The 13,574-nt window shown below is 45.6% G+C and overlaps 1 protein-coding gene across 2 annotated transcripts in view; it reads left to right on the top strand.

Moving 5' to 3' along the window:
- Window positions 1-6,204: 6,204 nt before the first annotated feature.
- HNRNPM (heterogeneous nuclear ribonucleoprotein M) overlaps window positions 6,205-13,574 on the top strand; it is a 51,970-nt gene continuing 44,600 nt past the window's right edge. For both annotated transcript variants that reach the window (XM_066352293.1, XM_066352291.1), the window contains exon 1: window positions 6,205-6,363. In XM_066352293.1, the coding sequence (XP_066208390.1) occupies window positions 6,251-6,363 (113 nt within the window). In that variant the 5' untranslated portion in view covers window positions 6,205-6,250. The remainder of the gene's footprint in view (window positions 6,364-13,574) is intronic.

Raw genomic sequence — 13,574 nt, 5'->3', positions numbered from 1 at the left:
TACCACTGAGCCAACCGGCCAGGGCCCTTCTTGTCTTTGAAGCTGCTCCTGTCTCTGTCCAGGCCTAGCACCCACCTCTCCAGGCCATTTTTGGAGTGCAGTACCCCTGGAGATGATGCAAAGGGGCCCCAGGATATGCCATCATGAAAAGAGAAGGCTGTTTCCTTTGCAAATCTCGTCTAATACTTTACGTCCAGGAGAAAGTTGTAAATCTGCTGTCTTTAATGACCCCTAACCCTAGCAAAGAGGAAGTAAATGTTAGGCTAGATAGAGCCTTTGGCAGCATGCATGACAGAATTTATACTTCTTTTTTTCTAAATTCAGTGAGAAGGGGAGGCAGAGAGACAGACTCCACAGGTGCCCCGAACAGGATCCATCTGGCAAGCCCACTAGGGGGTGATGCTCTGCCCATCTGGGCTGTTGCTCCATTGCTCAGCAACCGAGCTCTTCTTAGTGCCTGAGGCAGAGGCCATGGAGCCACCTTCAGTGCCCAGGGCCAACTTGCTCCAATCAAGCCATGGCTTCAGGAAGAGGGAGAGAGAGAGAGAGAAGTGAGGGGAGAGGGATGGAGAAGTAGATGGGTACTTCTTTGTGCCCTGACCAGGAATCCAACCCAGCACATCCACACACTGGACCAACACTCTACCACTGAGCCATTGGCCAGGGCCAGAATTTATACTTTAATAGCATCATCCTCTTATTTATTTATTTACTTATTTATATATTTTTATTTTGAGAATATATTTATTAAAGCTGGGGACAGTGAAACAAGCAGAGACTTAGGATAGAAGAAGCAACAGGAGAGAGCCTAGGCAGGGCTTCTTTGGCTGTCTAGATATGTTACAAGGTGAGCCAAGGCAGGGCTGCTCATGGTTCACTGGGAAGTAAATCACAGTGACAGCAGTGAGCCGAGGCTGGGCTGGGATAAGGCCAGGCTGCTGTTGATTCACTGAAAAGTCAGAGTAAAGGGGGGCTTGGAGACAGGTTTAAGGGTTAGCCTGGGATTAGCTGCTGCTACCCATTGCTTCCCTGTTGGCTAGTCTTATGGGAATCCTTGGAACTTAGGGAGAAAAAACATGCCTGAGAAAGAAATGGGAAAAAACAGCCTGACCAGGTGGTGGTGCAGTGGATAGAGCATCGGACTGGGATGTGGAAGACCCAGGTTTGAAACCCTGAGGTTGTGGCTTGAGCACAGACTCATCTGCTTGAGTGCAGGGTCACTAGCTTGAGCTTGGGACCATAGATATATCCCCATGTTTGCTGGCTTGAGCCCAAAGGTTGCTGGCTGGAAGCCCAAGGTGGTTGTCTTGAGTCTAAGGTCGCTGGCCTGAACAAGGGGTCACTCGCTCTGCTGGAGACCCCCCAGTCAAGGCATATATGAGAAAACAATGAGCAACTAAGGTGCCACAATGAAGAATTTATGCTTCTCATCTCTCTCCCTTCCTGTCTTTACCTATCCTGTCTCTCTCTCTGTCTCTGTAAAAAATAAATAAATAAATAGGGAAAAACAGCATGGGCTTGCTTCAGAGGGAGCCCACCCTCTTATTTGTTTACAATATGGGCTGTGATGTAAAAGCACAATTTTTAAAATTGAATTCACTTGGGTGACAGTTAATAAAATTACAGTGGTTTCAAGTGTACAATTCTATAATGCATCATCTGTATCAGGAGTGGGATTCAGATAATTTAGTAACTAGTTTTCTGCCCTAATGACAGTTTTAAGTATAAAAAACTATGTACCAAAAGGTAGTTTATTATTTCATGCACTTAATACTTAAATAAGAACAATAAAAGAGGTACACAAAACTAGATGATGTTAAAAGTTTTAAAATATTAATGAAAAAATATTAAATAATACCGGACAAAAAACAATAAAACTGTTATTGAAGATATCTTCATATTGCTTCTTTCTTTTTTTGTGTGTGTGACAGAGACAGAGAGAGACAGAGAGAGGGACAGACAGGAAGGGAGAGATATGGGAAGCATCAATTCTTCGTTGTGGCATCTTGGTTGTTCATTGATTGCTTTCTCATATATGCCTTGACCGCGGGGCTACAGCAGACCGAGTAACCCCTTGCTCAAGCAGACCGAGTAACCCCTTGCTCAAGCCAGTGACCTTGGGCTCAAGCTGGTGAGCTTTGCTCAAACCAGGTGAGCCCTCGCTCAAGCTGGCTACCTCAGGGCCTTGAACCTGGGTCCTCTGTGTCCCAGTCTGACACTATCCTCTGCTCCACCCCTGGTTAGGCTCCATATTGCTTCTTGATTGACATCCTCACTTATTTTTTTTTCACCTATGGATGGAATGAACATTACTATTGGCACTTAGAATATGCTGTTGCGCAGATAGACATTAAACAAGTGTAAGGAATGTCAATTTGTGATTTCCACATTGGGCACCCACCCTAGAGAGAACCCTGATTACAGTGTCATTTTAACAACCGGTTCACCAAGCTCAAGAAAAAATTAGGTATCGGTTCTGCTGAACTGGTGCAAACTGGCTGAATCCCACCACTGGTCTGTACATTGTAGTGTGTGTTCACCATCCAAAGTCACATCTCCTTTTGTCACCGTTTATCCCCCCTTTATCCCTCTTCTCCCTGGTAATCACCATACTGTTGATTGTGTTTATGAGGGTTTTTTTTTCTTAAATTTAAATTTTGAGAGAAAGTTTTTTAGAAAGTTACAGAGGTAGTAGAAATGAGCCAGCTGGGCTGTGTAAGAAACACCTTACAGAGGCAGAAGAAGGTACCTTGGAGCTTAGGAGAGAGAAGGGCAAAGATAATGAGCCTGGGGGGAGGGGGAGGGGAACTGGATAGGTGTGAGTGTGCTCCTGAGAGGGAGAGTGTGCCTGAGTTTTTTTTGTTTGTTTGTTTTTTGTTTTTGTTTAATCCCTTTACCTTTTTCACCCAGCTCCCCAACCGCTGTAAGATACAATTTTAAAACATATACCTTGTTTATTTTTATTCAGTGAGAGGTAGGAGGCAGAGACAGACTCCTGCACGTACCCTGACCAGGATCCAGCTGGCAAGCCCACTAGGGGGCGATGATCTGCCCATCTGGGGCCCGTCCGTGCTCCCTTGCAACTGGAGCCATTTTTTAGCACCTGAGGTAGAGGCCATGGAGCCATTCTCAGTGCCCAGGGCCAACTCACTGTAATCAAGCCATGGCTGCAGGAGGGGAGGAGGAGAGAGAGAAAGAGAGAGAGAGAAAGAAGCGAGAGGGGGAGGGGAGGAGAAGCAGATGGGCACTTCTCCTGTGTGCCCTGACCAGGAATTGAACATGGGACATCTACACTCCAGGCCAACACTCTTCCACTGAGGGAATGGGCCAGGGCCTAAAACATGCTTTCAAATGAAAAGAAAGTATGTCAATTAAATAAAAGTGTGAAGGAAATAAGAGTTCAGAAGATGGCAAAACCCAGGAATCTGAGCAGTGTTGGGTCAAATCACTGGCTGGTAGGAGCCCCCAGCCTGGAAAGAGTTTGTCTCCTCAGCCAGGGCCTGGCTTGTCCTTAACCTCCAGTCACACCCACTGCAGGAGAAAGGATCAGAGAGGTGGCTTATTGTCCCTAATGCTTTGTATTTGGATTCTTCTCCCTGATTTTGACAGACTGTGTGGTCTCTTCTGCCATCTCTGAGCCCTGTCAGGCAAGGGAATTCAGAGGTTTGTGAGGCTGCTTCTGCTCCAGGGCCCCTCCAGTGTGGGAGAAGTCTAAGGGGGAGGAAGGTAAAGCAAGACAGATCCCAGCAAGGCTGTGGAAGAGGGGGTGCTGTGCCCAGTGGATTTTAGTAGAGATTTTAGGAGCAGGTGTGGGAGAAAGGAATTCTGTGAGATAGGTGAGTTTGGGAAGTATGTAGGAAAGGGATGGTGGGGCATACCTTCCTGTCAGGCTGGGTGTAATGCCAGTGGCCGAGGCCAGGCAGGTTTACACTATATTCAGGCATACAGTAGAGGAACTCTGGAGCCGGAAGCGCTGAGCCATTCCTGTTTATTAAAGTCTTGCAATGGTGGGCAAGCAAACAGGCAGGGGAAAACTAGTTCTCACAGCAGCAGACGAACAAACAGCAAAATGGTCCATCGCAGTGGTGGGCAAGCAATCCTCAATCCGCTCTGAGTCAAACCACCCATAGCCATACATTGACTGCACACACGTTTGCCATGTGCTCACGCACTAATTGTGCAAAATGCAAGCGAACAAGCTTAACACAGCTGTTTTCCCAATACTGGGCTACTAAATGAATTTATTCTCTGGGCCCAGAATTCTCAACCTGGGTCAGAATCACCAGGCAGAATTAAGCAGCTGGGAGGGTATGACAGGTGAGATATTCCCCCAGAGCCTAATGGAATGCATTTGTTCTGTGAGAGAGGTGGAAAAAAACCCCCAAACCTCTTTACCTTTGTGAACCTAGAGAGTTTGGTAGTTAGATAGAAACTTCTGCAAGATTCAGTGAAGCATTTCAAAGTTCCAGAGATACCAGAGAGATGGGGAGCTACTGGGGAAGGAGGCACTAAACTCTGAACACTCCCCTCAACTCTGGCCTCTTCCCTGGGTTCTGCCCCAAGACAGCCTGTAACAGCCCTGAAAACCGGTATGGGGAGAGGGACAAGCCCTTAGGGCAGAGGGACCCAGGGTCAGGCAGGAAGGAGTCCCAGTTAAAGTTTATGGGCTCTCTTGGCCTGCAGCTCATTTATTTTTCCCATCATGTTTGGCTTCTTGCTTGTTCATTCATTCAAGAAACATCATCCATGAGCACATTCCAAGTCCCCAGCTATGTGTTTTGGCTGTTGGTTAATAGGTTCAGTGAAAAAGACTCAGGCTACTAGCTCTGCATTCAGGCACTCCCAGCGTCGTGGAGAGAAAACCAGACAGAGCCTAGATATTCTTGGTGCAGGATGATATCTGCTTGGAGACAGTATTTTTGCGCACCAGTCCTACAGTCTGGTCTGTTCTTGTTCTGCCCTAGCCTGGCTAACTTCCGGTAACTAAAACTTTCACTACCCTTCTGCTCTAGATCAGTGGTCCCCAACCTTTTTTGGGCCATAGGCTGGTTTAATATCAGAAAATATTTTCACAGACCGGCCTTTAGGGTGGGACGGATAAATGCACAAAATAAAATTATGTGACCTGCGTAAAAACTGTGGTATTTTTATTTATTTTTATTTTTTTAATTTTTTTTTAATATTTTTTATTCACTTTTATTAGAGAGAGAGGGGCGAGAGAGAGAAGGAGAGAGAGAGAGAGAGAACAGGGGGAGGAGCTGGAAGCATCAACTCCCATATGTGCCTTGACCAGGCAAGCCCAGGGTTTTGAACCGGCGACCTCAACATTCCAGGTCAACGCTTTATCCACTGCGCCACCACAGGTCAGGCCCAATTTTTTTGTATTTTTCTGAAGCTGGAAACAGGGAGAGATAGACAGACTCCCGCATGCGCCCAACCGGGATCCACCGGGCACGCCCACCAGGGGGCGATGCTCTGCCCCTCCAGGGCGTCGCTCTGCCCTGCGACCAGAGCCACTCTAGGACCTGGGGCAGAGGCCAAGGAGCCATCCCCAGCGCCGGGGCCATCTTTGCTCCAATGGAGCCTAGCTGCGGGAGGGTAAGAGAGAGACAGAGAGGAAGGAGAGGGGGAGGGGTGGAGAAGCAGATGGGCGCTTCTCCTGTGTGCCCTGGCCGGGAATCGAACCCTGGACTTCTGCACGCCAGGCCAACGCTCTACCACTGAGCCAACCGGCCAGGGCAAAACTGTGGTATTTTTAAATATAATTGTTGAATTTACAAGACAAGCGTCAAGAGTGAGTCTTAGATGGATGTAACAGAGGGAATCTGGTCATTTTTTAAAAATAAAACATCATTCAGACAAATATAAATAAAACGGAAATAATGTAAGTTATTTATTCTTTCTCTGCGGGGACCACTGCTCTAGATGGCTACACAAAGCTGGACGTGATTGGGTCCGGTGGAGGGTGGGGAGATGCTTGCCCCTACTAGGTGTCAAGAGCGTGAGTGGATAATCCAGCAGGTGCTAACTTGAGCCGGTTGCAGGAATGAATGAAAAAAATAGCTGCTGGCCCGGGCCTGTGCGCGGAGGGGGCGTGGCCTGGAGCAGGGGCGTGGTGCGGGGCGGGAGGGTACTGGGCGGGAGCAGGCCATGGCGTGCTCAAGCGTTACTGGTCGCGCCTGGTCACGTGAGCGCGCAGGCGCAACGCCGTTTAGTCTGTTCCCTCACACAAAGCCCAGACGCGGAGGAAATGGCGGCAGGGGTTGAAGCGGCGGCAGAGGTGGCGGCGACAGAGCCCAAAATGGAGGGAGAAAGCGGTGCGCCTGGCGCGCCGAGCGGCAATGGAGTCCCGGGCCCAAAAGGGTGAGTATTTCACGGCTTCTTGTCCGGGCCGAGCATTTCGCGTCGTCGGCGGCAGCTCTGTTAGGTCTGTCGGCCTCCCGCTGGCGCTGCCTCGGCCCAGGCCTTCCCCATGGAGCTTGCTTAGGGTGGGGGCCACCAAGGCTATGAGGGGTGAAGCCAGGCGGCCCTGGGAGCGCGCCTCAAAGATTGCTCTTTCGGTGCAGGCCTCGAGCCTCCACTCTCCCGGTTCTTCAGGCCGGGTCCGACCCAAAGGCCTCAGGCCAGGCCTCTGCGCGCGGGGATGATGGCGCTGACCTCGGAGTCGGCGAGTCCCGGAGTCGGGTGCGGCCTGTTCTCTTGTCCGCTGACCTTGGGCGCGGGGTTTTACATTTCCTCCTAAGCACCACTCCCTTTCCTGGAGTCTCAGTTTCCCGATCGGTCAAGTCTGAGAAAGGAGTTACCATGCAGGACTTGCTACGCGGTCGGCCTCGGTAAACGGTGGCGGAGGCGGGTGGGTATCGGCTGGGGCCGCGGACTCGTCTTCGCTCCGCCGTGCCCCTCCCCCGCCTGCGCCAAGTAACTCGTTCGGAACTGCCTCTCTCCCCACGGTCCCGCTCATGTCGGTCGCCCACGTAACCCCTACTTCCTCTCCAGGTGTGCAGTATTCATGGGGCGATCGGGCCTGCTGACTCCGTGTTCACCCTTAGAAACAAAACAGTAGGATTAAAAGACAGAAAACGTCCTTTGATCTAGGAGAGGATTTTCTATCTTTTGGCTGGCCACTCACTACCAAACTACGTCACCTTTTGGAGTTCTGCTTGGGGCTCTGTCTTGGGTCCTTGGTTTTTATTATTCTTAATTATTTTTAATTTTATTTACTTGTAACAGATTTTATTATTATTTTTAAATTTATTCATTGATTTCAGCCAGAGAGGAGGGGAGAAAGACCAGAACATCGATCTGTTCCTGTAGGTGCCCTGACCAGAGATCAAACTGGCAACCTCTGTGCTTCAGGCTGATGCTCTAGTCTAACCAACCAAGCTATTCGGCCAGGGCGGTTTTTAAATTTCCCTTAAACTAAAGCATGAACTTGTGTCCCTGTGAAACCCACTCATTCTGATTACGGTCACCTGGTTCCGATCAGAGCCTGTGGGTGTGTGTGGGGGAGGCTGGGCACGCGTTTGGTTTCCCACAAGTTTTTAAAAAATTATGGTAACATATACATAGTATAGAATTTACAGTTTCAACAGTTTTAAGCGTGTGATTCAGCGTCATTAAATGCATTCAGTGTTATGCAACCATCATCACCATCCATGTCCAGAACTTTCACATCATCCCAAACTGTAGCCATTAATCAATAACTTCACATTCTCTCAAGCTCCTTGTTAACTTCAATCATACATTCTGTCTGTTATGAATTTGGCCCCCCCCCCCCCCAAACTTAAAACTTTCTTATTTCTAGAGAAAGAGGAAAGGGGAGAGAGAGAAAAAAAGGACTTGTTGTTCCACTTATGCATTCATTGGTTGATTCTTCTATGTGTCCTGATGGGTGATTGAACCCCCAACTGTGGTATATGGGACCAACGCTTTAAACCAGGGGTCAGGAACCTTTTTTGGCTGAGAGCCATGAACGCCACATTTTTAAAATGTAATTCCATGAGAGCCATACAACGACGCCTGTATGTTATGCATTATCCAATAAAAATTTGGGGTTGTCCGGAGGCTCCAGCCACCCACATCCATGAACATGAGCGGTAGGAAATGAATGGATTGTAATACATGAGAATGTTTTATATTTTTAACATTTTTTTTTATTAAAGATTTGTCTGCAAGCCAGATGCAGCCATCAAAAGAGCCACAGCTCGTTTGGGAGCCATAGGTTCTCGACCCCTGCTCTAAACCACCAAGTGAGCTACCTAGTCAGGGCCCTCAAAAAAAAATTTTTTTTTTTTAAACAATTGAGGAAACTCAGGATAAAGTAATTGATAAAAAGAGGGTAGCAGAGCTCATCTTGACTTCAAGGCTCTTGATGCTTCCGCAACACTACCCTGGTAACCTCTCACTGAATGCAGTCATTTGAAGTTTATTTAAATCTAATTTTTGGTGCTTTGGAATGATTTGAGTGCTTTTAAAAAAATTCATTTATTGATTTTAGAGAATGAAAAATTGATTTGTTGTTACATATATTCATGCATATTGGTTGACTTTTTAAGATTTTATTTATTTTAGAGAGAGAGGAAGGCAGGTGAGGAGCAGTAGAAAGAGGAGTAGGAAGCATCAGTTCATAGTTATTGCTTCTATGTGTCTTGACAGGGCTAAGGGTTAGCCCTACCTCGGCATTTCAGGTATTTATCCACTGCGTCACCACAGGTCCGGCCATTGGTTGATTCTTTTTTTTTTTTTTTTAATTTTATTTATTGATTTTAGAGAGGGGGAGAGAGGGAGAGAGAGACAGAGAAAGAAATGGGGGGAGGAGGAGGAAGAATCCACTCTTAGCAGTTGCTTGTCGTATGTGCCTTGACCGGGCAAGCCCAGGGTTTTGAACCAGTGACCTCAGCATTCCAGGTCGATGCGCTGTCCACTGTGCCACCACAGGTCAGGCTGGTTGATTCTTTTTTTTTTTTTAAATATTTTTATTTTATTTATTCATTTTTAGAGAGGAGAGAGAGAGAGACAGAGAGAGAGATGAAAGAGAGACACAGAGAGAGAGAAGGGGGGAGGAGCTGGAAGCATCAACTCCCATATGTGCCTTGACTAGGCAAGCCCAGGGTTTCGAACCAGAGTCCTCAGCATTTCCAGGTCGATGCTTTATCCACTGTGCCACCACAGGTCAGGCTGGTTGATTCTTGTAACCAACAAACCTGGCATTTGAGGATAATGCTCAAACTGGAGGGTTTTTTTTGTTTTGTTGTTGTTGTTGTTGTTTGTTTGTTTGTTTTTGCACTGTACTTTAAAAAGTGTTTCTATACTTGGTAAAAATAATTTTTGCTGTAGATTGTTTGAATGCATGCAGCCAGCTCTTTACTTTCATTTTGCTCTGTTTTATTCACAGTTATGCAAGAGATAACAGTCTGCAAACATTAGGTTGCTTGTTTCTATTCAGGGTTCTCTCATTACAGTGTTCTGCAATCATAGACTTGAAAACTGAATTGCTCCTTCAATGGTCTGTAATAAGTACAATGCCTAGGTTTCCTTAGTCATTTGCGTAGTGAGCTTGTTTTAAAGCCTAATGGGTACATGCGGTAGAAAGCTAGGAGTGAGTGAATCAGTCCTCCCTGCTGCCCTCAGGAAAATTATTGGTAGGAAAATACATCACTGCTACAGTCACTATGTGCCAAGTCTCTCCTTTAAACTTGTAAGTGTGGATAGTAGCCTTTTACAGATGAAAGAACTGAAGCTTAGCATAGGTGACCTTGGGGTTTAGGTCTTGGTATGGGACCCTACCTCTTTGTCACCTGTAATACTGCTCCCTTAAATGTGGTGCTTACCATCAAGTAAGCTGCTATTTGTTGATTCTCACAGCATCCCTGTGAGCTAAGGTGGATACAGGTTATGCTGGTTTTGTTGGTAAAGTACCAGAGAGGAAAAGAGCTTGAATCTTATGGATGGTTAAGTGCTGGACCCTGAGTATGAATAGTGCTATGAACCATGCTCCCCACATCTTAAATAAATGCATTAGAGGAGCTCAGGATTGAAATGGTTTCTGTTTGCATAAGAAATGGCTCTCAAGGTGATAAGGAGCATGGAGAGAGTCTTTTCTTTCAAATGTGTTTGAGGTAGTGGGCTTGCCATTTCAGACTAGTTCTTGATTGAAAAACTCTAGTAATCGTATTATACATGAGAATGCCATGAAAGCATGAGAGGATAGGGGTTCACATTTTTTGTTGTTTGTTTTGGTTTTGAAGAGAGACAGGAAGGGAAAGAGATGAGAGGCATCAACTCATAGTTGTTGCACTTGAGTAGTTCATTGATTGCTTCTCAAATGTGCCTTGTCTGAGGGTGCTTCAGCTGAGCCCATGACCCCTTGCTCTTCAGGCCATTGACCTTGGGCTCAAGCTGGTGAGCCTTGCTCAAACCAGATGAGCCTGCGGTCAAGCCAGCCACCTCAGTGTCTTGAACCTGGGTTCTCCGCGTCCCAGTCTGACACTGTACCCACTGTGCCACCGCCTGGTCAGGTAGGATTCAGTTTTTTTTTTGTTTTGTTTTGTTTTTAGGTTTTTTTTTGTTTGTTTGTTTGTTTTTTTTACAGACAGAGAGTCAGAGAGAGGGATAGACAGGGACAGACAGACAGTAACGGAGAGATGAGAAGCATCAATTATTTGTTTTTTCTTGCGACACCTTAGTTGTTCATTGATTGCTTTCTCAGATGTGCCTTGACCGTGGGGCTACAGCAGACCGAGTAACCCCTTGCTTGAACCAGTGACCTTGGGTCCAAGCTGGTGAGCTTTGCTCAAACCAGATGAGCCTGCGCTCACGCTGGTGACCTCGGGGTCTCGAACCTGGGTCCTTCGCATCCCAGTCCGACGCTCTATCCACTGCACCACCGCCAGGTCAGGCGGATTCACAGTTTTAAACTGTGAATGTAGTAGTCCTTTTTTGTAGTAGGTACTTTCTAAATTATTTTTTAGTTGTGATCTTTATGTATAGTATAATTCTAGTGTTGTGGAGCATCTACACGACAAATTATCAATTTTCAAAGAATGCAGTCAGTGAAAATTTCAAAACCATAGTAAACATAATTAATCTTATAATTAATCTTATTTTAATAATTTGAAAGTTTCTTTCAGATATTTTAGGCTTGTCCTTATCAATATATTATGAAATAAGTTTACAGAATTTCAGAAAACGTCTTGGTTATATTGGTTCTGTTTAGAACTTAGTTGGATGATTATGTGTCAGAATCAGATGGAGTCAGAATCATTGGGAATTGAGAACAATTAGCAGGAGAATATTAATTGGTAAGACATTTAGCTGGCATAGGTAGATCTCTTATTGTGGCTTTGAAAAATTACAAACTTGTTACTTTATGTTGGAGTTACAAGTCCAGTTATTTGAGTTAGATTTGAAATTTAGTAAATGTGAGAAGAAACTTAAAAAAAACAGTGTTGTATAATTGACACAGTAGATTGCTTATATTGGAAATGTACAGTTTGGTAAGTGTCAATATATAGAATGCTTATTAAATCAATATAGTAAATATATCTACGATTCCCAGAAGCTTTTTCTCACACTGTAATCCTCTGAACCCCTCTACCCCCCACCCTTAGGCAACTGTGGGTCTGTTTTCCATTATTATACATCACTGGTTCTCAGTTGGGTGATTTCTTCCCTTCAGGGGACTTTTGGAAGTGTCTTGGAGACATTTTTGATCATCAGCTTCAAGATTGAGGGTTGGGGTTGATATTGGCATCTTTGAATAGAGGTCAGAGAATGTTGTTGAACATCCTGTAGTGCACAGGGCAGCCTCTTTGCAACACAGGATTATCTCTGGCTGGGGATGTCACTAGGGCTGAGCTTGAGAAAGTATGCTGTAGATTATTTTGCTGGAGTAGATTTTCTCAAATACAGAGTTTTATATGATGGAACCATACTGTATATTCCTTTTATGTCTGGTTTTTCTTGAGTAGAATTTTTTGGGGGGTATTTTTCTGAGGTTGTAAATGGGGAGGCAGTCAGACTCCCGCATATGCCCAACCGGGATCCGGCAATGCCCACCAGGGGGCGATGCTCTGCCCATCTGGGGCGTAGCTCTGTTGCAACCAGAGCATTCTAGTGCCTGAGGCAGAGGCCATAGAGCCATCCTCAGTGCCCAGGCCAACTTTGCTCCAATGGAGCCTTGGCTGCGGGAGGGGAAGAGAGATACAGAGAGGAAGGAGAGGGGGAGGAGTGAAGAAGCAGATGGGCGCTTCTCCTGTGTGCCCTGGCCGGGAATCGAACCCGGGACTCCTGCACGCCAGGCCAACGCTCTACCACTGAGCCAACCGGCCAGGGCCATGAGTAGAAATATTTTGAGATTCATTTATGCTGTGTGTATACTTTTTTTGAACAGTATTTCCATGTATCAATACAGTACAATTTGTTTATTCATATACCTGTTAGTAGACATTGAGATTTCCAGTTTTGTACTACTATGAATAATGTTGCTATGAATATTCAGGGACATGTTTTTGTATGGTTATATGATTTGTTTTCTCTTGGGTAAGTATCATATGGTAGGTGTGTATTTAGCTTAACATGTTTAATGTCTGTAATATTCTAAGTTTGGGGTGCTTATCAATGCTATCTAATTTTATTATGCTTATGGAAATGTAGTTTTTGTGTGTGACAGAGACAGATAGGGACAGACAGGAAGGGAGAGAGATGAGAAGCATCAATTCTTCATTGCAGCTCCTTAGTTGTTCATTGATTGCTTTCTCATATGTGACTTGACTGGGGGGCTATAGCAGAGCCAGTGACCCCTTGCTCAAGGCAGCGACCTTTGGGCTCAAGCCAGCAACTATGGGGTCAGGCCTGTGATCCCACGCTCAAGCCAGCAACCTCAGGGCTTCAAACTTGGGTTCTCTGTGTCCAGTCTGACGCTTTATCCACTGCACCACCGCCTGGTCAGGCTGGAAACTACTTTTTAAAAGGCTTTTAGAGTTGAGTGTTGCATATATTTTAGGACTACAGAAGATTATCCTGAAGAAGGGAGAAAATTGGGTCAGGCATTTTATTTATTTTTTAGAATTTTTAATTGTTTTTAATTGATTTTCGAGAGAGAAGAAGGAAGAGAAGGGTCAGGAACATTGATCTGTTGTGTATGTGCCCTGACCAGGGATTGAACTGGCAAGCTATTTGACCAGGTCTTTGGAGCAGACATCTTTATTAAATGGACTTTTCAGGGTACCACTCTTAAACTATCATATCATCTATGTGGTTCTTGAGTGAGAATTCTTTGAGGGTGGTTCTCTCCTAGTTCTGTTGAGAATAGAGTTCATGGTGATCATTAGGTTTAGGAAAAATTCAATTTCTTAAGCTGGAAGTGGCAGAGATAATCTATGCCTTCCACTTATAAGGAAAATTTTCAGAGAGAGAAAGATTGGCTACTGAAGGATTTGGCTATAGTAGTGCTGTGCTTACACCTTGGACATAATCCATATGAGCTGCTTTTTCGGTGGTGAGCCACGTGATGTGGATTAACCCCAAACCAAATATGCAGCTTCTGTAGTTAAACTGGGTAGTTTATTCTTAGC

Source organism: Saccopteryx leptura, chromosome 1, assembly GCF_036850995.1.
Source record: "Saccopteryx leptura isolate mSacLep1 chromosome 1, mSacLep1_pri_phased_curated, whole genome shotgun sequence".
In the NCBI taxonomy this organism is placed as follows: Eukaryota; Metazoa; Chordata; class Mammalia; order Chiroptera; family Emballonuridae; genus Saccopteryx; species Saccopteryx leptura.
The sequence above is the reverse complement of the archived record's forward strand: the minus strand, read 5'-3'. Positions and strand labels throughout refer to the sequence as shown.